This window comes from Falco naumanni, chromosome 6 (assembly GCF_017639655.2).
Source record: "Falco naumanni isolate bFalNau1 chromosome 6, bFalNau1.pat, whole genome shotgun sequence".
In the NCBI taxonomy this organism is placed as follows: Eukaryota; Metazoa; Chordata; class Aves; order Falconiformes; family Falconidae; genus Falco; species Falco naumanni.
Genome location: NC_054059.1, coordinates 55,452,303 through 55,474,796, shown reverse-complemented (window position 1 = coordinate 55,474,796; position 22,494 = coordinate 55,452,303). Strand labels below are relative to the sequence as shown.

At 38.8% G+C, this 22,494-nt stretch overlaps 1 protein-coding gene and 2 long non-coding RNA genes across 18 annotated transcripts in view; 2 read left to right on the top strand and 1 right to left on the bottom strand.

The window, feature by feature from the left end:
• Positions 1–3,415: 3,415 nt before the first annotated feature.
• LOC121089733 lies at positions 3,416–7,934 on the top strand. Its single transcript, XR_005828331.1, has 2 exons — positions 3,416–3,763; positions 7,115–7,934. It is a non-coding gene; the product is annotated as an uncharacterized LOC121089733 (long non-coding RNA).
• A 5,857-nt stretch (positions 7,935–13,791) lies between these two features.
• Positions 13,792–22,494, bottom strand: part of EPB41L2 (erythrocyte membrane protein band 4.1 like 2) — a 120,391-nt gene continuing 111,688 nt past the window's right edge. For all 16 annotated transcript variants that reach the window (XM_040597147.1, XM_040597157.1, XM_040597149.1 and 13 more), the window contains 3 exons: positions 21,603–21,683; positions 18,732–18,870; positions 13,792–15,044 (listed from right to left, as the gene is read on the bottom strand). In XM_040597147.1, the coding sequence (XP_040453081.1) occupies positions 18,763–18,870; positions 21,603–21,683 (189 nt within the window). In that variant the 3' untranslated portion in view covers positions 13,792–15,044; positions 18,732–18,762. The remainder of the gene's footprint in view (positions 15,045–18,731; positions 18,871–21,602; positions 21,684–22,494) is intronic.
• LOC121089735 lies at positions 15,717–21,570 on the top strand. Its single transcript, XR_005828332.1, has 2 exons — positions 15,717–16,670; positions 19,612–21,570. It is a non-coding gene; the product is annotated as an uncharacterized LOC121089735 (long non-coding RNA).

The following is a 22,494-nucleotide window of genomic DNA, read 5'->3' as shown; positions in this document are numbered from 1 at the left end:
TTACTGAGCCCAGACGAAACCACCACCTCCTCTTTCCACCATAATTACAGAAATACTGGGTTTTTTTAATAAAAGTTTCGGTTTTGCAGCAACCTTTTCAGTGTTTTCCCTGAGGAAGAGCAACCTCAGCTCTGCCGGTTCAGCTGCCATGCACATTGGCAATTTGCCTTTACGGAATATGTGCTTCTTGGGTACTGCCCGAAAGGCTCTCAAACAGCTGCAATAGCTAGGGGTTATTTGTATTCATTGTGGTTGAGCCTTCACAAGCAGATCTCACTCGTTCCTCTCAGCTCCAATAGGCATTTCTTTGCCTTTTTATATTCCTTAGTAAAAAAAAAAAAAAAAAATCTAGAAATTTTAAGAGAAAATTTTCCTTTAGAAACTGTGATTGAATCAAAATATTAAACAAGAATGTGTTGCTTAACACACATACACACACACCCCCCCCAAAGATGAGAAGTTAAAGTAATTCCTTCCAACAAGGTAGGCGTGATGTGGGCCATTTCTAATGTCAGTTGGCAGGCTTTGAAAATAGAAGTATTTTAAAGTTTGAATCAATTCATTTGTATTCATTTTTTGTGTAAATAATCAAAATTCTACCACTGAAATAAGAGTTCTATTGGCTCTAAAAGTAATGTTCCTTAAATTCCATTTCACAGGAAATCAGGTTTCTGATTCAAGCCAAAAGGAAAATTTTGAAATGGCCAAATTTGCTGTGAGCCAGAAAGCGAGCTTTGGGCAGGTCCGCCCTGTACCGCCGGGGGCTGATGCGCTAGCAGTTGCTTCTTTCCAACTGGTAAGAAGTCAGTGAATTTTCACAAAGCTCAGGAATCCATCTGTTTTCCCAAACACACCCAAGCTTCACAGATCATCCAGGAAACCATATGTTCCTGTGTTACTAATCCATGCCTGGCCCACATTTCCCAGTTTTCCTTTGGCTGTGGTAGCTGTGATCGCACTGCACAGACACGCAAGGCATTGCCACTGTGGGCTGGGGCTTGCCAGGGTGCGGATCCCTGCTCTGCCAGATGCTGCTGCCCGTGTGGCAGCAGAGCTCCCCTCAGCTTTCCGCACACCCGCTGCCATCCCAGTCAACTCGGGCAGAAAATGAAGTGCCTTCATGGTAAAAATATGTTTAACCTTGTTTCTACCTGCCTTTTTGTCCTGCTTCAGTATGGAAACTTGCTTTACGTGTGGAAACTTGCTGCTGCGCTGAACAGCCAATAGCCAAGTTTTGTTCCTTGTGTAACTGCTGTGATCAGAGCTGACACCTGCCACCTCACAAGGAGGTTGTACAAATGTGGAGGGTTGAGAATTTTCGTATTTTTTCTGGGCAGAAACTAACTAACCACTTCCAAGCTGTCTGCTCTGCGTCCATCAGCTGTCTGGCCCCACAAGAGTCAGGTGTGACAAGCAAGGCAGCTACATACTCCATCATCTCCCCTGACTCACATTTGACAGAAAGAAAAATGTCTCAGGCACAGAAGGAAAACCAATTAAAAAATCCGAATGACTGTTTTTCCCCTGTATGCAGGTAGCTAGTTCCCATTAGTGTCACCGTGAGCCGTGCACAGGTATCAAAGAGAAATGCCCCCTTGGCCCATTTTGAAACATCACAGAGTTTGGAATTGAGTCACAGACCATTTTCACAGATTGAGCTCTCCAATTGCTCAAGTTTGGTTTTTTTTTTTTTTTTTTTTTTTTTTTTTTTTTTTAAAAAAAACAGTTAGAAAGGAATTTTTAAAAAGATCCAGAAAAGGGCTCATTAAAATACTGTGACTGTTTTGTAGACCCAAACACTAACATTCATGATAGCCTAAAAAAAAATCGGAATTAAATATTTATGTGCAAAAAAAGTAAAGCTTTAAGGAATTTATTGATCACAGCTGACAGGTATCCATGCAAGGAAGGAATTATCTGGCAACAGATGGGCCTATAATAATATTAATATCCTCACCACCTGGCTTTTAATCCATGCTTTTCATCAGCAGATCATAAAGCACATTACGAATGAGGTCAAACATCTAGTGGGAAAAGGCAGAATAAGACGTAATGGTTAGAAACTGAAGCCAAACAAATATAAGCAATAAATGAGGCATGCTCCATTTGTTCTTTTATTAACCACAACAGCAGGTGATTAACAAAACTGGGAATTTGTCTGCAAACCTGATATTCTCCATCATTTGTCACAAAGGGAGGTTCTCAAATATGTTGCTGTTCAAAAAAAAATTACAATCTTAAGATAATTATTAGGTGAAGTTGTTTGCCTTTTGAATACAGTAGGTGAAGAAAACAAGGTGAACACAGAAATATCTCTTTGCCCTGAAAATCCTCAAATCTACGTGTTTCCCATTAGCTCCAGCCTACCCACCTACCAATTAGTCAAACAAATCTTGTACATCCTTTCTAGATGCTCAGACAGAACTGCTCTCAAAATGGTTGTTTTCACCTTGAGGTGAAAGCTCAAGCTTTCGGATTTTTGTTCAGCTTGGTAGGTATTAAGAAAAAATCCTTACCATCTCTCAAATGCACATTAAATGAGCCAGATTTTCTTTTTCGTGTCATAACGAGCTGCTGGAGCCACAAAGCCACAATGCTTAATGTAACCTGAGGCCTTCATTAGGCATCAGATTTGATAAGCCAAAGACTGAACGTTCATAGACTAACCTGATCTCCAACAACCTGAAGCATGTCTCTGCTGGAACGCAAGTACACGGGCAGGTCAAACAGTGAGATTCTGCATTGCCCCCAAGTGAAGTCAATGCAACCTGCATGCAATAGCACTTCTGAGGCGTCAGGTCTACTGACCAGGTGTTTTTACAAACCTGAAGGTGGAGGGGAGGGCTATAAAATGACTAATCGTCTTTTCAAACCGTTCGGTGCTTCCTAGACTCAGTTCTGCCATAGGCTGGTGGCCAGGTGGAAAAACCTGAAAATACTGAACACCTCAAGCCCAGTTATTTGAATGTTTAAAGGGTTCTTGAATTCTTTGGCACATCTTGCCCCACCCCCCCACCCCCACCCCGACCACATATTTTCAACTTTGCTAAAAAAAGAAACCTTCCTGAATTTCACTGTTCCGCAGCTGCTCTTAGGAAAAAACGCTGTTGGTACAGCAGCCACTCGGTCACTTGCTGCTTGCCTCAACGGTCTGGTCTGAAAATTCTTCAGAGCAGAGACCACGTGTGCCTGTGTGGTATGTGTAACAGGGTCTTGACCCTCAGAGAGCATGTGAGGTCTACTGTAAAATTAATAATATATCTAGGAAGAGGATGCTTATTGTTCAGAATGGCCTGTACAACATTAGCAGATGACAGAACCCACACTGCTCATAAGGCAGCAGCCTTATGTGTATTGAGCCCTGCCCGGCCCAGCATACCCAAAGGTTTCAAAGTCCTACATTACTTCAATATACACTTTTAAACTTTGTGGTTGAGTAACTTTGCAAGTGAAAACCAGTCCTACTGGGAATCACAGGCCTACACAAACAAACCAAAGTCCAAAAAGAGATAACGGCCTGAGCAAAGGGCAGAACGCGGACACAGGGGGGAAAAGGAAGAAAGCAGGGTAAGTAAGATCCACACTTGGAGATCTTAAGGATCTTGCTTAGCACGGTCGTTGCTGAGGAAAATGAGCATGAGTTACATCTTTTCGGTGTTTGTGAGGGAGCTGCCTGGCTACATTATCTTTGCTTGGATCTTTATGCCCGTGACTTTACTCCTGCTGCTGCTAATTGCCTACTTCAGGATCAAACTATTAGAAGGTGAGTCAGGATGTGGGGGCAATGAGTGGGTAGGCAGGCAAAAATTCTCATTCCACAGGCTACTGCTAGGCTTGTATCACTAAGTAAACTGAAGAGAACTAGAACCATAAACAATTTTATGAAGTTGCACTACATTTTAGACCATTTTCAATTTGAAAAATGTTAGAGGAATTTGTTTAGAACTTGGATTGAACCCTCACTTAAAACTCCATAGTTTTACATACCACACTATGGAATATTTTACTATACTACATTATAGAAGGGGCAACTAAGATGGAGAAAAAGAATAGGGTAGTTAAAGTATGGATCATTTTCTTCTGTGCTTTTACTGTGCAAGTCTTCGGTGAGACAGGTAACAGTGGTTACACCCTATAAGCAGTTGGTTATTGAGTACATGTCTGTGCTCTTTCAAAGGTATGTATTTGCTTTTACTTTGTACCTAAATGTACATTTGTCATGTTGCCTTTTCTATTTTAAAAGCAGTTTATGCTCACTTCAAAAATCTGTCTTCAGAGTAATACCAAAACAAGCAACGCCTCCACCTAACTAAATGCACGGTGAGTGCAATGCACTGGGGTACTGCAAACTGAGGATGCTCGCAGACCCTGACTGGTCCCGCACAGAGAAGACACTGGGATACGACTGTAACAAGAAGGGAGTTTCTTTTAGAGGAGAAACCCCTGTATGTCAGACCATCCAGTTTTAATGGGATGATCTTCATGCCTTCCATGTTTGGGTGCCAGCTGCAGCAGGAGATTCACACGTGCTCTGCTGTTGTTTTAGGCTCCCAGCTGCCAAGGCCAGCCCTGGTGCACATTGAGAGTCCTCGGCCTTTCTTTCCCTCAGCCCTTCCAAAACACATTTTAAACAGATGCTGGGCTAAGCTTGTTCCTCAAATTAGCTGCCTTTTGAACCTCTTCTCCACAGGGAGTGTTGGGGGAGCTAAGATGACATCCTGGATTTCCTCAGATGCTTCTCAGTACAGCTTGGTGAGGACCGCCTGGGACAATGGTCCACAATGCACACGCTACAGGTTTCAGCTCCAGCAGCTCACCCATGATGCCAAAAGCAGACACTTGGCTGGGGCAGGCAGGACAGTCCTGACCACAGGGCTCAGCAGGTGGCAGAGCTCACCCCAAGCTGGCCCGAGGTGCACAGCACAACAGCAGAAGGCTGGGTTTTCCCACCCTGGCGCAAGGCTAAGGAAGAACCCTTACCTGGATACCTAGATGCCAGTTCAAGCACTGCAATGTGTACATTCGTTCAGTTTGCTGTATCCTGCAGTCTTCTGAAATCCTGAAAACTGGCCAACTTAACACAGTTCTAAAAGTAAGAAAAGCCACACATACCCAGAAACATAGAATGAGTTCACTTGCTATTTTGTATAACATCCAGACATTTAGACCCCAGGCTTTGACAGAGAGGGTGTTTGTTTCCTTACAAGTGTACACCGCAAGTTACCTTCAGGCTGCTAAAACTCAAACATTTCCTGTTCAAGATGCTTCTAGATGCTGAATTAATCAGCGAGGGAAGCCTGTTCCGCATGCCTAACCCAGCTCTGCCTTCAGTTATAAATTATCCTTAAGGCAAGGTGTTGACAGTTTTTCACACACTAATAAACAACCACCAAAAAACAGCGTGGTGCCAAAGCATTGTACGATTCAGTATCTGTGAGAGGATAGGAAGGCTAGAGTACTGAGAGCTCTCTCTTGAAAACAGTTGAAACGGAAACTAATGAAATTATTGCACTAGACTTTGGATAGAAGCAGGGATTTCCCCTTTCAGGAAATAATCATCTTGTTGTCAATCTGTGGTACTTAGACATTAGTTTATTACAAAATAATACTGAGATGCTACTGAACTCATTCTTACCTGGCAATGCTCTTCCTTTCCTATTCCAGCTAGGATCAAGCAAAGCAGGAAAAGCAGGTGGGTTACAGATCCCATCAGATCAGGTATTTTGCTGGGGCTCAGACAGTAATTTCATTAAGCCAAAAGAGCCCACCTGAAAAAAAACACAGATGTTGGCATTCCTCCTGCAGGATCAACTGCTGAAACAAACTGGCCTGCTCCCTTCTGCAGTGCCCATGTCCTCCTTAGCTGCACTTTCTGCAGGTCTGTAAATAATCTGCAGAACAAGATGCTAAATACTGCTTCTCTTAAAGCATGGAATTTTTAGCTTTGATTTATAGTGAGTGTAAGTAACGATTTCCTAAATTTTCTGAGATTAGCAATCAAGGCTTTAAGAGAGAGGCGAATGAAGTAGTTGGCAGACTAATTTGCAAAACAAGTATTTCTTCTGTGCTTCTCAAAACTAAGAAGGATGCTTGCAAGGACTCATCTGGCTGTTTAGTGCCTCAGGGAAGGAGATTCTCGGTCTGCAGATCACAGGTGTTTTGGCTGGAACTCTCAAGAGGATGTGAGATGAATTTCTGTCTGTTTAATACTTTGGGCATCACAGTCCCAGCTCTCCCTCCAAGCCCTTCTTTTGCTTGATCTGAAACTGCTACAGTCCAACCTAGCACTTAGGCCTCCAGCCAACTACCACAAATCCTGAGCGGCTCTCCCTGTACAGGCAAGCAGAGACAGCTTCAGCTTGACCATCAGGTGAGCAAAGCAACTAAGAGAAAGGAGTCTGAGAACAGACTCCTTTAAACACCAACCTTCCCTCTGACAGAACTCAGCGATTCAGCAGGCTTTAGGTGCCTATTTCCTTAGATGTCTTTTAAAAAATTTTTAAAAAATAAATATCAAATTTGCATTACTAAAAGCAAGGCTGCTTTCTTTCATTGTCAAATAAGAATTTGATTTTCCTCTGTGCGTCGAGACTCCATGTAAATATATCAAAACTCATTTTAGTATCAGCCCTTCAAGATTCCTTAAAAACAAAACTGAACCAAATAAACAAAACAGCACACATTTCTCCTGAACAGCTAATGATGACAAGGAAAGCTAATACCCTGTGACAAACTGTTTTATTCTAACTGGGCTTCTTTTTTATTTTTATTTTTTATTATTATTTTCAAGTACAAGCTAACTGCTCTCCTTGCTTTTGTTTAAGGATTTTATTCTGATTGAAAGCTGGTGGAGGAAAATGAGAATAGAGTATTTCTGTTGACGTCAATAGTTCGTGTCAGTACTTCGCTGGGCACGGGCACAGTCCCCATCTCACACTCGGAAGACTTTCTCCTAGGAACGTGGGCAAACTGATACTAACGTGCTGTTGAGGCACCTTCAATTTAGTAAGATTAGTTCTTACTAATATATGCCAGCTCTTTTTCTTTGTGAAAATTCACCACAGGAAATGAGCATATTCTTATGGATTTTTGTGTTGTTTGGTTTATTTTTCAGTTAATGAGGAACTGGCCAAGGCACAAGACCCTGGCAATGTCCTCCTGAATTACCATGGCCGGTGGCAGAAACCCAGGAGATCTGGACAAAAAGAGAACAAATGCAAGAACCAAAGGACATTTAAGGGAGTCTCGTGTCTCAGGAAGCAAACTTAAAGCCAGTACTCAGCTCTGCAGATTTAAAAATCACCACCTGTAGGTAAATACCACAGAGAAAAGCAAAACAAAGAGAAGAAATTAGTGCTGTGCCATACAAATGAAACAGCTGCTGCCTTCAAAAAGGTCTTGTAACAGTCCGACTTTCTCACATGAGGCCAAGTAAACCGTACTTTATGCAACTCATCGGACACCAGAGACCTCCTGCAACATACTGGATTAGTTCCCTTACATGACACAGGATTTGTGGGGAGGGAAAGCACTTTGCTCACTAGCCCTCCCCTAGCCTAGAGAAGAAAGCTATACGACAAGCTCCTGAGAGAGCTGAGCTGGTGTATACAAGGCAGGCAGTCTTACTAAGTCGAAGATGCATAAACAGCAAATTCATATTGAGCACGGACATCTAGGAAATTGAGAAGGGCGATGAAGGGAAACTGCCTTTTTTATTTGCTTGTACACTTTGGGAAATATTATAGGTTTTGTAAAGTATGCTTTCCACAGAATTTGGAAGCAAAATATAAGAGTGATGGGAAACAAAAGGACTTCTCTGCTGACTGACCATGTCAAATTTTGAAACCATGAAAAGATTGTCAGTATTCTGTAAACCAGTTATTATTCTAGTTTATAGGACAAATGGATCATTTTTCAAATAAAAAAAACCAACACATAAGTATGGAGTTTTCTTTTTTTTGTGTGTCATTTGTCACACATTAAAAAAATCTACACACACACACCCGCCCCCATTAGCTGTAGATGTACAATTTTTAGTTCATCTCAGATTGGCTGTGGCAGATGGCCTACAAAAAAGCAACTCAAACTGTTTGAAAGTACTATTGCCTTTTGGCTTCTCTGTTTCTGGCTCTCAAGGTTAAACCCAAACTGAGGAAGAATGAGAAGTGACTATCATTACTGTCCTCGATATTTACTGTCCCTAACTGACAGCAATTGCTGTTTGCAATTACCTTTCATTATAGCTGTTTGTCATTACCCACCCTCCAAGAACAGAGCGGATAATGCCTTGTCTGAGATTATGTGTGGTTTTGCAAAATTTCAGTTCTCATAGACTTTTAAGAACTCTTTTGAATCATTTTATAAAACACAAATAAGGCCATGACCACAGGTTTAAGGAACACTGTAATTTATCAAAATCTATGAGAGGAAAACAGGAGTCAAACAGCAAGTACCTTTACTATATGTAACAGTCCCCTCTCACGTTTTAATACTATCCTATTTTTAAAAATACGTGATTCATCACAGTGGTTTACATTTATGCAAATCACATAGAATAATACATTGTACTGAAGAGGTGAAGAGCCAGTTGTTTGTTACCTGGAAAGAGCTGCCTCTACACTTGTATAATAAAAGTAAAGGTTAGGATGTTTAAATGCAAATGCCTCTAATTAGATCTAGTAGTCTCTATTTAGGTTCCCAAAAGAATTACCTATGCCTGAAACTGCAAAGTACTTTGTAGTTCCATTTGAAATCAGCAGAAGGTGCTGAGTAGAAAAAGCCAGGCATTAGAAATCTCAGCACTAACATAAACAGCAAAAGCTAAATACAAGATATACATGCGGACTTTGACTTCAAAGGTTTGCTGTAAGAGAACCACTGCAAAACCCGGAGGAGCAAAGATAGTAAAAACAAGTTTATCTCAGCCAGCTGGCAGGGCAATTTGCAGATCAATTGCAGGGCTCTCTGCCTCCAGCTGGCAATTCACTCCAGATGCCCATTAACGTGTTCTCTGTGTGTTTCAGGATGTCCCATCTGCAATGGTGCCAGAAGTGCTTTTCTAATATTTTGCAATCAAAAGGCTGAAAACACTTCTGATTTTACTTCATATAAACTTGTTCTTCCCAGTAAGAGAAAAGCGTGCAGTCCTCTAGCTCTTCAACTGCACACCAGAAATGTCATCTGACTAGCAATAAACCTGATGTGTTTCAGACAGCAAAAGGAATGAAGCACTCCAGAGGCAGCTCTCAGGTCGGTGCTCACCACAGCTCCCTGCCACCCGGCTGCTGAGTGGCTACTCGGGACACTGGGGAGCCCCTGCTCCCCGAGCTCCTCTCATACCTGGGCTTCTACATTGCCTGGCACGCCCAGTACAGCACAGTCCAAAGCAGTACACATTTTCTTTACATCTAGTACAGCCAGAGCTAACTGTAAAGTCTCAAAAGGTCTTAATATTGGCCTGCTCCTACTTCTACTCAACTCTGTTTTTCTACTCTAAGCGCTGGCACTAAGCAAACAGAATACAGCTGCTCTCATTGAAAGATCCATTATGATCCCATGAAAGCAGTGATGATGGGAAAGAATGTGATGCTTTCTTTCATTTTTAATGCTTCTAAGCTTAGATCTATGCCATTATATAAAGAATTCAAGGTTTACTGAAAAAATAATAAGACAGTTATTATGCAGTGTCAGAAGTGTATTTATGAATACTTACGTGACACAGCGACTGACACACCAAGATGTAACACATAAAGATTGTTAAGAAAAATGGTCTCATGTAGCTATTATTAACAGACATAAAGTTCTGTTCTTCTGGTTACACAGTTTCTTCAATGTCAATGTTCCTGTAGGCTGTGATGTTAAAGATCAAAACCACCGCAGACAGTAGAGATCCAAAAGTTAAAGCCAGGTATAACATGGTATCTAAGGAAAGAGATCTGAAAGTTTGATTTTAATGATCCAACCCTGCTTACAGCTGCCCAGCCTAGAAAAAAACGTGGTACAGAATCAGTGAGCCTGACCTACTGGCTTCCTGCCACGACTCTGCTCCGTACCTCGCCAGAGGTATGTTATTTCATCATTTGCTGTGTAAGTGTCCAACAGCTTCCTCAGAAGCAGCTGGTATAGAACCTTGCAACACACAGGACTGACTGCCAAATGATCTGGTATCCTGTGCTATGGAACAGTTCATGTTTTCCCACATATTTCTTAGAGAACAAATTTTTGCTTTCTAAATAGACCAGCAGCTTTGAAGAGAAAGTGTGTGCTCTTCAGCCACACCATTGAAATTATCGTTTACCTGAGTACATGAACTTCTGTGATATTGATATCTTTTAAGAAAACTTTAAAATACTTTCTGTAATATATTCTTTCCTCTTCTTTTATTAACTACAATCTACACAATCCTTTGCAGGGAAGTTAGATAGCTGCTGCAGAGATTTGACTTTTTACATTTAAGGAAGTGCTGCCAACAGAAAAGTGGTGATCTTGGATACTGTCAGAATTGTAACACCTTCTGACATCCTCCCCCCTCAGTTCCAAACACCCATTCCACCACCACCCAAGAAAAGGTTGGCCTGGGCCACATGTAAAGATAGAGAACTGAAGTTCAGCAAGGCTTACCACAGCATAAAACTGATTTTGTTGATTTCACAAAATGACTGAGAATAGACAGATTTAAAATGTTGAAAAGTGATATCATTCTTTAACAGCACTTTACTGTAAAATGGTGGCATGGATTCCAAAGACGACACTATATAGATACTCTGGATGCCTTTGACACAACTACTTACTGAGCCGTACTTGCCAAGATGTAGGAGGATCCGATGTTCGAGACTCAGTAACAGGTAATGAAAATCCTCAGGCCTTGCTGTTTTCAGTTCTATTCATGAATAATGTCAAGGAATACCTCTGTTTTCATGCCATTAGCATGAATTGTACCATGGTATCTTGCATAATTCCTTCACAAAGCAAAAAATATATATTTAAATAACACCATAGAACTAAGCCTTTGTCTAGATAAATTTTAAAAACGCTTTCTAAACATATATGAAAACAGTGATTGCAAGGAAATAACTTGTCTTCAATTATTGTTATCACTAAGGAGTCATCTGTCTTCCTGTCACCAGCAATAATACCCAGCCAGGGTTCCAATCCATCTACAACCAGGAAACCTGTTTAAAACCTTCCTGCCTATCAATGATTGCTTCCTTCTCACTTTCCAGAACAGAATATAAAGTCTCAACACTTAAGTAGGAAAGGTGCAGAGAAAGATGATAAGAATGATAAAGAATTGTGGAACAGCTTTTGGCTGGGAATTGGCTTAAGAGAATTACTGTTAGGTGCCTCTTCTAATGTCTGCACTGGTGCTACCAAATGAAGCTTGCAGACGCAGGTACAAGAAAAGAAAGGTGTTTTTTCCTTAAGACACATGGAATAGTGAAAATGCCTGCCAGATGGATTTTTTAAAAAGGAGTTAGCCAAAAATCCACAGAGGCCAATAAATATGAAAGACTGATAGATCAGTACGTCTTTGAAAATTGCTGAAAACTGGAAGAATATTTGGGAAAGTACTACTTTCCAGACAGCACTTATTCTTGCACACCCCTCTAGGCAACTACCAGTGGCTTCAGAGGCATGAATCTGGGAGCGTTAGTCACTGAGCCTGGCCCACTATGGCCATTCATAGATACTTACCTCCAAAAACGCTTGTAGGATTTGCTTCATGCCAGAGTAATTTAACACTTACAGGTATCAGCAGTATTTCTAATGCTTGTAATTCATACTAATATTTCTAACCCAAGTGCAGTATATAAAAACCCCAAACAACTGAGCAGCCTGAAAGTCAAAATAGTTTCAAACCTTCCAGAAGTACAGTCAGGTTAACAGTGCAGGACACCAACTGCTCCAAGAGGCCCACTTCCATGGTTAACGTGCCTAAAAGCAAGGAAGCTTCCACTGCATCCTGGCCAAGGGTACGGTTACTTGTTGTTCTGGTCACTATTAAATCTCTCAAACTCTGACCTCTGTCATAGTATTTCATTTATTTTATTCCATCTATTTCAGTTCTACTGTGGCCAAACCAAAAGCTGCCACTTAGCCTGAGTCGTCAAGTAGAGTACTTCAAGAAACATTTTGCATTGTAGTTGCTCATTACTTTGAAAAAGAAATATTTATTTTTTTTTTTAAGTCTGTCACCAGAGTTGCTTGTTTGTCCTTTATGAAACCTTAATCTAGGAAACAATCTGTAAAACAATTCCAACATTATTATGAATCCTTAGGTAATCATGATTAAAAAGAAAGATGTATTAAGTGTTTTTGTGTAGGATCCACATCACTCACTTTTCAAATCATTTAAGCAGAATTAATTATTGGAATATCTTCTTATTAAATGAGATTGTAATTGTATTTGAAAATTGCCTATTTATTATAAAGCCAGCTTGTGAAGTGCCTTGAGAACAACTGCTGCATGTTGCAGTTTTTGTTACAGATACATAATGTAAAAAAAATAATAAAAAAAAAAAAACAATGAAAACTCATCAGAATTGCACAATATTACAGAATGTTTGAATAATTACATACAACCAGAATCTGTAAAAACTTGCCTGGTTTTAGGACTGATCACACTTAGGGCTTATGTTTTTCTGCATGACAATGTTTGTTTAATTAGCATATGTGTAATCAATGGAAGTGATAGCTATGCACAAGCTATGCTAACCTGAAAGCACTATTAATTTTTCCCTGACAAAAGGTTCTGACTAGTATTTGAAGAAATACAGCTCTCAGCAGAAGTAATATTATTTTCAAGAACATTATATTTGCAGTTTTTAGAATTAAATACAATTGCAATAAAACCCAATATTGATCTAGTGTCTAACACATCAGAAACATCCAAATCAGTAAGGAATTGAAGCAACACTCTTTCCCCCGCCCCATCAAACAAGTTCTGCAACTAATACTACACCCATATCAGAAATACCTAAAAGATTTTATAGAGCTGCTTCTTACACACTTCTGCATGAAATACCTGTTAAGACATCTCCCTAAATGCATGTACCTCTATTTTGACCTCCACTAACATATCCCAAACTTGCCACTTCCTTGACAACCTCCTTACTCATGCACAGTGTTGTGGCAGTGTTCTTAAGTTATTAAGCTGGGTGAGGTCCTCTATCCCCTTTTGAAAGGCAGAATGTCTCTGTTTTTGAAGATAAGCAAGTAAGATTATTATCTGGTATCTTTCTGGGTAACACGGGATGGAGTTGAGAATGCCTATATGCACACAGAAATCAGGATCTTGGTTACTGTTGTCTTGTGTTACCCAAATTCTATGAAGCCGAAACTAATATGAATTTCTGTTAAGCAAGCATGCTGACAGATGGCAGCAATCTAAACTGAGGATAGCACCAAAAATATATCACTCAGAAGTGAAAAAGAACGTCGTGATTTGTTCTGTTACTTGAAGACCATAGCACATCCTAACTCCATGACTACTTCCAGACTGAGGGGCATTTTAACTTGCGCTGTGCTGTCCAAATCTTGTCTATTTTGGCATCTGAAGATTTGCTCTCTGAACCACAGAAACCAGGATGCTTTGGAAGATGTCTAAAAAACACTGATACTTTAGTATCGGTATTAGGAGCCAGGCAACTGGGCCACCCTTCTGGTAACCCTGGAGACTACTTGTATTAATCCCTGCTTTTCAAGGTCCTGTGGCCTCTAGAACTGCACTTCTCATAAGTGATTTGCTCACTTTAAGTATCTTCCAAGTTTATGTCTGAGTGCCAAAAGTCATACAGAGAATAAACAACTTTATTTTATAACAGAATTACAGAAAGCAAAATATCACTTAATACAACTTCAAGCTGCTATAAATCTAATTTGGCTTTTTAACTATACACAGAGTTGACAGCAAAAAAAACCCCACAAACATACAACCCCCCCGTGAGAACAAAATAAAAATAACATCCAAAATAATTAACAGGTTTTTTCAATGGCAGTCTCAAATGATGGTACTGTCTTATTACTTCATGAATGGAGTCCACTGAACACTTTCACTCAGTATCCTAAAAACCTGCGATAACCATTAGATGAAGCATCTGAAACATATACCTTCTCAATAACAGAAAAGTCAGTTTTAACATGGAGACAGTGAGGTTTAATAGAAAGCAAGCATCCTACATGTGTTCAAATTATGGAAGTGTTGAAGTTGGGACACAGTAAGAAAAAAAGCACTAAGGTTTTAAGCTGCCTAGATCATCTCTTGTTGGAAGACGAGAAAGACATTTTGTTCTTCCTTCTTTCCTTATCTGGAATGCTGCAGACAGCAAAACGTCTGCAAAAAGTTGAGCATTGGCACCAAAGTGCACAAAGAACACAGTGCTCAGTCAGAAGAAATCTGTCTGCAACTCCTTCTCCTCTATAGACTGCTACACCATCTCTGCTCCACAGAGAGGAGACCCTTAGAACAGAAAGAGTTACAGAGATATCAGTATAAAATGTATCCAAAGAAATATATTTTTTCAAATTTTAGGAAATGTTGTATATTTATAAAAATCTTTGTTATGTGATACCATATATTTACCTGAATAATCTGAAAAAAATAATCTGTAAATTACTCCTGTAAGAGATTTCACTTGAGATATTTTGAAAAAACTATATCTAAATTAGTAAAGATCTCCCTTTCTGCACAATTACCACCAGTTCCAGTGAACAATACTTTCCAGACTTCTTTTTTTGTCCACTTTCATACAATTAAGAATCAGCTTCAGAAGTACAAGTATTTGTGCAAAAGAAGATCACACCCTCTAAAACTTCATGTAAAAAAAAAAAAAAATCTAAGATTGTTAAGAAGTGGTTATAAAAATAAACAAGAAAGATTGTAAGGGAATATAGACCAAAGATGTTAAAACGGAGTTTGGTATTGGCATTTAAGTCTTGAACATCTGGTCATCATTGCTAGTCTTGGTGAATTCGGTAAAGTAGTGATGACTTGGAATGATTACAGTTCTTCATGGTCACGATCACGGTCAGTATCATTTTTACTTCTGGAAGAAAAAGGAGGGGGAAGATTACATAAGCTTTCATAATGGATACTACGTGACTGTCACATCACCAGAGTCAAGAAGTCTTTTTTTCCATATAGGTATTTTGGGGGAAGGTTATTTCCTAAAAACATGTTCCATTAACTGAAGCCCCCTTCGATCACAAGGTAAATAGTAATTCAGTTTCTGTCAGTGTTTTCCTTGTTTTAGTGTATTTATTCCCTCCCCAAAATTATCACGGTATTTTAAAAGTTAACTCTTGCACAGTTTACTGAAAATTTTAATCCACAATCTAGTGCATAAATAAAAAAATAAGTTCAATTGTTCAATTAATCCTTCAGAATCAGAGTGTAATGTGTCTCACTTTAATTTAGAGAAAAAAAAGTCTGCAAAAACAATGCTACCATAGTCATCAGGGCAGAGCTTTCATCACCTTAGAAACAACTAATCAAAATCCATGGCATGAATCCATTGCCCAGACACAGCTGCCTAGAGCTGTTTCTGCAGTCCCACCTGCCCCTCGCTGATACAGGAGGGCACACGGCCTTGATCAGGGGTCCTCAAACTGTTTAACCAGGGGCCGGCGCGCAGATGCAGTGGCAGGCAGCCATCTGGGGCTCCTTGGTTTTCCCCCCCCCAACCCCCGGCAGGGGGGGGGGGCAGGGGGGGTCTGTAAATACCAGGGGCCGTATTGAGGACGCTGGGGGGCCGTATCCAGCCCGCAGGCTGTAGTTTGAGGATCCCTGCCTTTGATGGTCCAAGCTGCAGACAGATATTCAAGGCACTTCAGGTGGCCTGTGTATAGACAGCTAAACTTTTTCCTTCACGTTTAACTATAAGGCATTACCAAAGTCACCAGATCTCAAATACAAGAGCAGCGTGGTGAAATGTCTTCATGTTAGTCCTCTTTAACTCTCTCACAAGCATTTCAGACCAAGAGCTATAAAGCAATCGGCAAACTCACATAACATCTGACACTCCGATATATTGCAAACAACATTCCACAACGTACATATTTCTCAGAAAAAACACCCTCAGCAGAATTATTTGATTGTTTTTTCTGAATAAAATCTTTACATAGTTAAACATTTGATGAAGGAACAGAATCAACTTTACAGCTGGTCACTAATACAGAAATGTGGTGCAAACCTGCTAAGATTGTTTCTTCCTCCCATGACACAGTCCCTTTAAGAAAGATGGAATTATATATATGGGATAGATTATGTTGAAGATCAATTTGAAAGATATTTTTCTGGATTAAGGTAGCATGAAGAAACTGGCACACTCTGCACAAATATAACAGAAGAGGCAATCCCTGCTCCCAAGACCTTTAAATTCATACTGATTAATAATAAATGAAAAATGTGATGGTAGCGCATATTATAATAGCAAATCCTTGCAAATCAAAATGATCTGTTCTGCTGTCACAGTGTATCTTTCTGCCCTAGATTCTGCTATGTAAATGCTGAAAATACGAGAAGGATGGTTTGAGCGTACGTGTTTAATGTTGTTGTGTACCAAGGGACCAGAGAAATTACCGAAACCGCAGGCATTCTCCTTGCTACAAACCAAAAGCTCTCTCAAAAGAGATGTGGATCTTTCCAAGCCCTTCTGGAGCGTTTATGCGATGTAAGGACTCATCCACACTTCCCTACCTCACAATTCAGTAGAATTCCATGTCCTCTTATGTGATTTAAAAACAAAGCTGAAGCATATATATGCTATACCCATTTTCAGTGTCACTAAGCAACAAAGCTACAAAATAAATCCAATGGAACAGTGAAATAAAGGTACAGTGAAAAAACACACTGAGATTTGTGCAGAGTCCCTAATTTTCGTTACATTTCCTCAATCCACCCTCGTAAACAATCTCCCCTTTGTTATTTCTACAGTTTATAACATTACATGTTAAATAAATTTAAAAAGTATCAGTTATTAATATCCAGGTGAGTGTTGACCTAGCACTTCCAAAATTGATCCATGTTGTTTTCCTGGTTTGTACAGTTGTAAGAAAAAGTTATTCATTCCACTTTCAAGCACACAATCTGACCAAAACTGAAGACTTTTTCAGGGGGCAGCTCAAACTTAGCTCCACTGTGATATAAGACTTCCAGCATTAGTTTCTCAGCAATTTCAGAGGAAACTGGCTAAAAGGTAATTTATAAACTTACATAACTAGGAAGAAATTCTTCACTGTGAGGCTGGTGAGGCACTGGAAGGGGTTTCCCAGAGCATCTGTGGGTGCCCCATCCCTGGCAGTGTTCCAGGCCAGGCTGGATGGGGCTTTGAGCAACCTGGTCTAGTGGAAGGTGTCCCTGCCTATGGCAGGGGTATTGGAACTAGATGATCTTTAAGGTCCCTTCCAACCCAAACCATTCTGTGGTTGTATGATTCTATAATATCTAGAAGCCTCCTGAAGCTGCAGGATGAAATTTATGACAGGTATCTTACCTTTGGTAAAAAACTTCATTGATACTAAGGGAATGCATGCCTGTACAGGACCTAGAAGTCTTTTTTACATGGGCTGCAACCACCATTGTATAAATTACTGAACCAAGGAAATAAGAATCATGACAACTCTAATTTCTTTAAAAAATAGACAATGTGTTTCTTTTACCTTTTCTCCCCCTACATTAACATTGATCAAAATGCATATTAAAAGCTTAAATTTGTACTAAAACCAGTTCTCCCTCTCAAAATGTGCCAGTAGCACCTCTGCTCTTTAGCCAAATACACTCATCAGCAGAAACTAAGATGTCTCCCAACAAAGACTTGAAACATTGCTTTTTAAACTATTTTTTTAATCTCTCCTATTGTTATTTAACCATTCCAAATGAAGCCTTTTCCTTCAATATGAATCTACAGTTAAAAAAAACATCAAGTTTGAAAAATCTGAAGTTTCAGTTTCATGACATCAATCAGTGTGACAAGCAAAAGAAATCTGAAGCTTTATACATCCAAATAGTTATTGAGCTTTAAGACATAAGCCTATAACCAGTGCAACAGCAAATTTATTCAGTGTTCATTCTGATCTATCTATTGAATACATCAAGTAAAGCGTGTGTGTGTGTGTGTTTGTTTTTAGTTTTTTTATTTCTAGAAATGAGGGCCTGAAACTGACATTCCTTCAAATACCGCTTTCAACTGCTAAGAGGCTTTAAAACTTGAGTTTGCAGTGCATTTACCTCCTTGCCTGGGAATATGATAAAAGGTTAATTATTTCATTGTGCTTAGGATCAAGAATTAGCTGACTAAGTTAAAATGCCCAAGTGTGCCCTTTTCGCTACTGAGAACTTCACATAGTCTTCCCACAAAACAAGCAAGATTTAAGGCAAGGACTGTAATTGTACATGTAAACACAAAAATGTGACACATTCTTCACATTTTGCAGAAAATGCCCAAACTCACATCAATATAAACAACTTGACCAAACATGGTAGGAAATGCCAAGAGAGCACTGTGACAAAACTGGGAGACATATACAGGAAAATTTGCAATTAAAATTAATGTCAGATTGGACTGAAGATAAGCATTCTTACACTAACAGCCTACTGTTAGCACCTCTTTCAACTCACCATTTTGTGACAGTACATATCAAAGACACTCCATATTTTTTCAAGCCTTTTATTACAGTATGCAACAGAAAACTGATGCTTCATTTTCCTACATTAATTATATACATAAGCTTACCTGAAGTATTTGCTTCAGGGCATTTTTGATTTTACTTTTCATCTTCCTCAGCAAGTTCAGTTTCTTTGTGCACCACCACTCTTGTGACAGACATGTCAGGGTGCTGTTCTTTGGCTTCTTTGATTGCCTGTGCCAGGGCCTGCAAATGTATTCGAAATATGTAACTCAACACCAGCAAAAGGACATTCATGTGGGGTCAAGAGAATGAGAGAGTAGTATTGGAAATTTTGGTTATAATTGTTCAGAACTTCAAAGTCTTGAACTTCAGAGGGCTCAGGGGTAAAAAAACCCACAACCAAACACCCAATAAAAACCCAAAACCAATCAACCCCCAAACCACAAAAAAACAACCAAAAAAAAAGAAAGAATCCACTATGCTAAAAATTAACCTAAATTTCCAGGAAGTAACAAATAACCATAAAGTTATTCTGTAACTTTTCTAGCTCATTCCAGGATACAGTAAGTTTTCTTACATCGCAGAAGTTTGAGCTTCTGCAACAGATCTAGCAAATAAAGACTTCACAAAAAAAAGACTTCAGAAAAATAACAGTTCCCTTCTGTTTCCAGAGTAAAATGCAAAGATAATTTGGAACATATAATTATGGTACTGAAACTCTGAAAGAAGGTTGTAACAGAAATTTCTTCCTTAGCCCCAGAATCTCCATTTTCTCCTTTTACTAGTTTAAGAGAACTTTCTCTAGCTTAACTCAGGGAAGCGTAAATGCAAGTATTATTAAGTTTCTCATAATCCCTCTTCCACATTTTATGAAATTTTATCTTCTTAAGAGACGTACCAATATACACAGCTGGCAGTTGCACTAGATGATTGTTGTAACTCCCTTCCAACTTAAATGTTCTGTTCTATTCTGTTCTACACAAGACTCTACAGTCAACCACAGAAGAGCACCCTCTGAGGCAGAACGGGAGAAAGAGCACCTGGGACCTTCTGTTCCTTCCCGTGATCTAAATCTTATTTCACAGAGCTATTTACTGTTGGAACCCAACACAAGAAAAAAATAGAAGAAACTGGAAGGCATTCTGAGACAACAGTAATCTCAGTGTTCACCTTAATATCAACCAGAACTGAAAAACCCTGAATATACTATAAGGAGCCAAAAAAATATAATGCAACAAAAAGGATTATCTTAATTTAGAAAACTGACAATTTCCCGAGCCAGTGGTAAGTGGGAGAAGAAATAACTAACTCTGAAGAGAGACTGGAAACACCAACATTAGCCACCTTATATATTATATGATAATGAGTTTGAAATCCTATTAAGAAAATAGGTACAGAAGAACACACAGTGTGCATTGGTACAATACTGATGTTTGTTGATGTATTAATCCTGAAAATTCTTTATTAGTTCGTCTTTTACAATATGCCAAGTGCAATCTCTGTAGTAAAATGAGGATTTAAAAGAAAGTGGCTGTTGAGATTTAAGAATTAGCGTTTATAATCAAACCATAAATGATGAAAAACCTTAAGTCTCTAACTGTTAAATTACAAGTAATACAAGCATTTGTATTCTGAAACTCAAAAATAAAATACTATTTTCCTGTTCAAAACTGTTCTAGTGATGTAGAGAGCTAAAAGAATAAACATCCAGCATATAGTTTGTGCATTTAAAGCGCTCCACATCCACTGAAGAAAAAGTGGTAGAGATTTCTTTAAATCTCTTAAAAGCTGCTCACTGCTGCTTTAAACTTCAGTGATTGAAATAATATTTTGTACTTCCTTTTTTATAATTTCATTTTTTACTTCACTACCCACTTATAACAAAGAAGGGCTTAGAGAATTGTCTGGTATACTAAAAGTATCGTGTGACCTTTCCAGATGTCAGAAGTGCACTGAACGTGTGACAAGGCAAACAAGAGCCATTCCTGATGATGAACAGCCCTGTCATTTAATTATGAGTTTCAAGAAGAGATTCAAGTTGTCAAGAGCCACTTTCTGGAGGTAAATCAAAATGTGAGATTAAATTCCCCGAGAGCTCTCAGTGTATTACAATTAAGAAGTTAAATTAAATCTTGTTATGTTGATTTGTCTAACTTTTATAAAGTTAGAATTAGATTCAATGCAACTTTATGTAGAAGGTAGGCTTTTCTATTTGAATTACCCAGTGACTGTTGATCAACTTTGTTACTGTAGTTTCTTAGATGAAAAACAATAAAAATTGTGTAATCATCACTGCAAAAAATAGACCATTACAATTTCTCAATTATTTTCCCATGTACTGCTTAAATTCAGCCTTCTTAATTGGGCAAATAGAAGTGACTTTAACCTCAGTTTCTGAGACATCGTAAAATACTGCTTTGGTATTGATAGAGGTGAAAGGTACTTACATAAGATTCCAGCAGATCAGCAATTACTTCTGTTATACATAATTCAATAAATACAAGTAAAAAACTATTTTTTACATTTAACCAGCTGATGCTTTAATGTATTTCAAAGCTTTCAGTCAAAATGAGTGCTGTATTCGATGTTGCTGACAACACAGTAGAGACTCCCATCTATCCAGATTAATGTATCAAAATAAGATTATTTTAGTAATGCTTTTCCTTCCAAATGGCAAAAGCGGCACTAAATAAATTGTGTCTTCCAATAAAAGCAATCCCTTTAAAAATAATAAAAAATCCATTCACATGATCTATGCTGCAAAGTTACAAATGCTGGTTTTCTTTCAGTTATATTCTAAATGCTCCTTACTCACAAAACACAACTGCTTAACAATTTTGCCACAATTAACAGTCTCAGGGTCCTTCTATGTCCTCTTATTCGACTTCTCTATGTTTCTCTTATTTCAGGTTTCTGAAACACTGCCTAGATCTCACTGAACTATAAAAAGCACATGGTATTAACAGCTTACATACCTCATCATGGTCAATATCTGCATCTCCAGTAATGACAATGCGCTTCTCAATTCTTGTTTCTGATACTCCACCTTTTACCATCTAGAGATGGTACAAAAAAGGGAAGAAACATTCTTGTAGTTATTCCATATAGCCAGAAAGCACTCATTTCTATTGCACTGAAGCACATAAATTTCTGTGACTGAGTGGCCATTAGTAGTAAATATTCTCAGTGCTAAATCACCCTTGCATTTTTCAGTTATGCAGTTAGTCACATTCTAGCAATTGCTAAACTTGGTAAAACCAAGCAATAGAGAATTCATTCTGTTACTGGAGCCCAAGTTTGAACAGATCTAGATATGCAGACAAACTGGAATTCCAGCTTCTTCCGACATATAAATCTGACAACAAGGACATTCCAGGACGCTTTTCTTTGATTTCAGCCCATCCATCATGGGCCTCTTCTCAGTCTCTGAAGAATTATAAGCCATTAAATAAAAAGATGATCTGGTTTTCAGTTCCGTTGTTCATAGGCATTAGTGAGATATTTTCAACATATTTCAAACTGCTGATGGAAATAATTTTTTGCTTTGTTTCTTCGTTTCTTACTGTAATGATTAAAACAGTTCAGCTTACAGAAAAAGTCTCACAGAAATAACATTATATGCTTTTTTTTTTTTTTAATCAGCCTGTAAAAGATAAAAGAATAAGCTTCTACTGAAGACACACTAACCATAAAAGAAAAGATCCAAGATGACTCTGCTAAGAACACCACTAGAATATTCAAACTATCTTGGCAGGTCTCTTTATCAATAATGAACAGTTTGGGATGTAAAATAGAAAGTTTAGAAAATTCAGAGTCTTTTGAATTGACAATAAGCAGTCAGTAAGAAAATATAAGGATCTGCTGCAT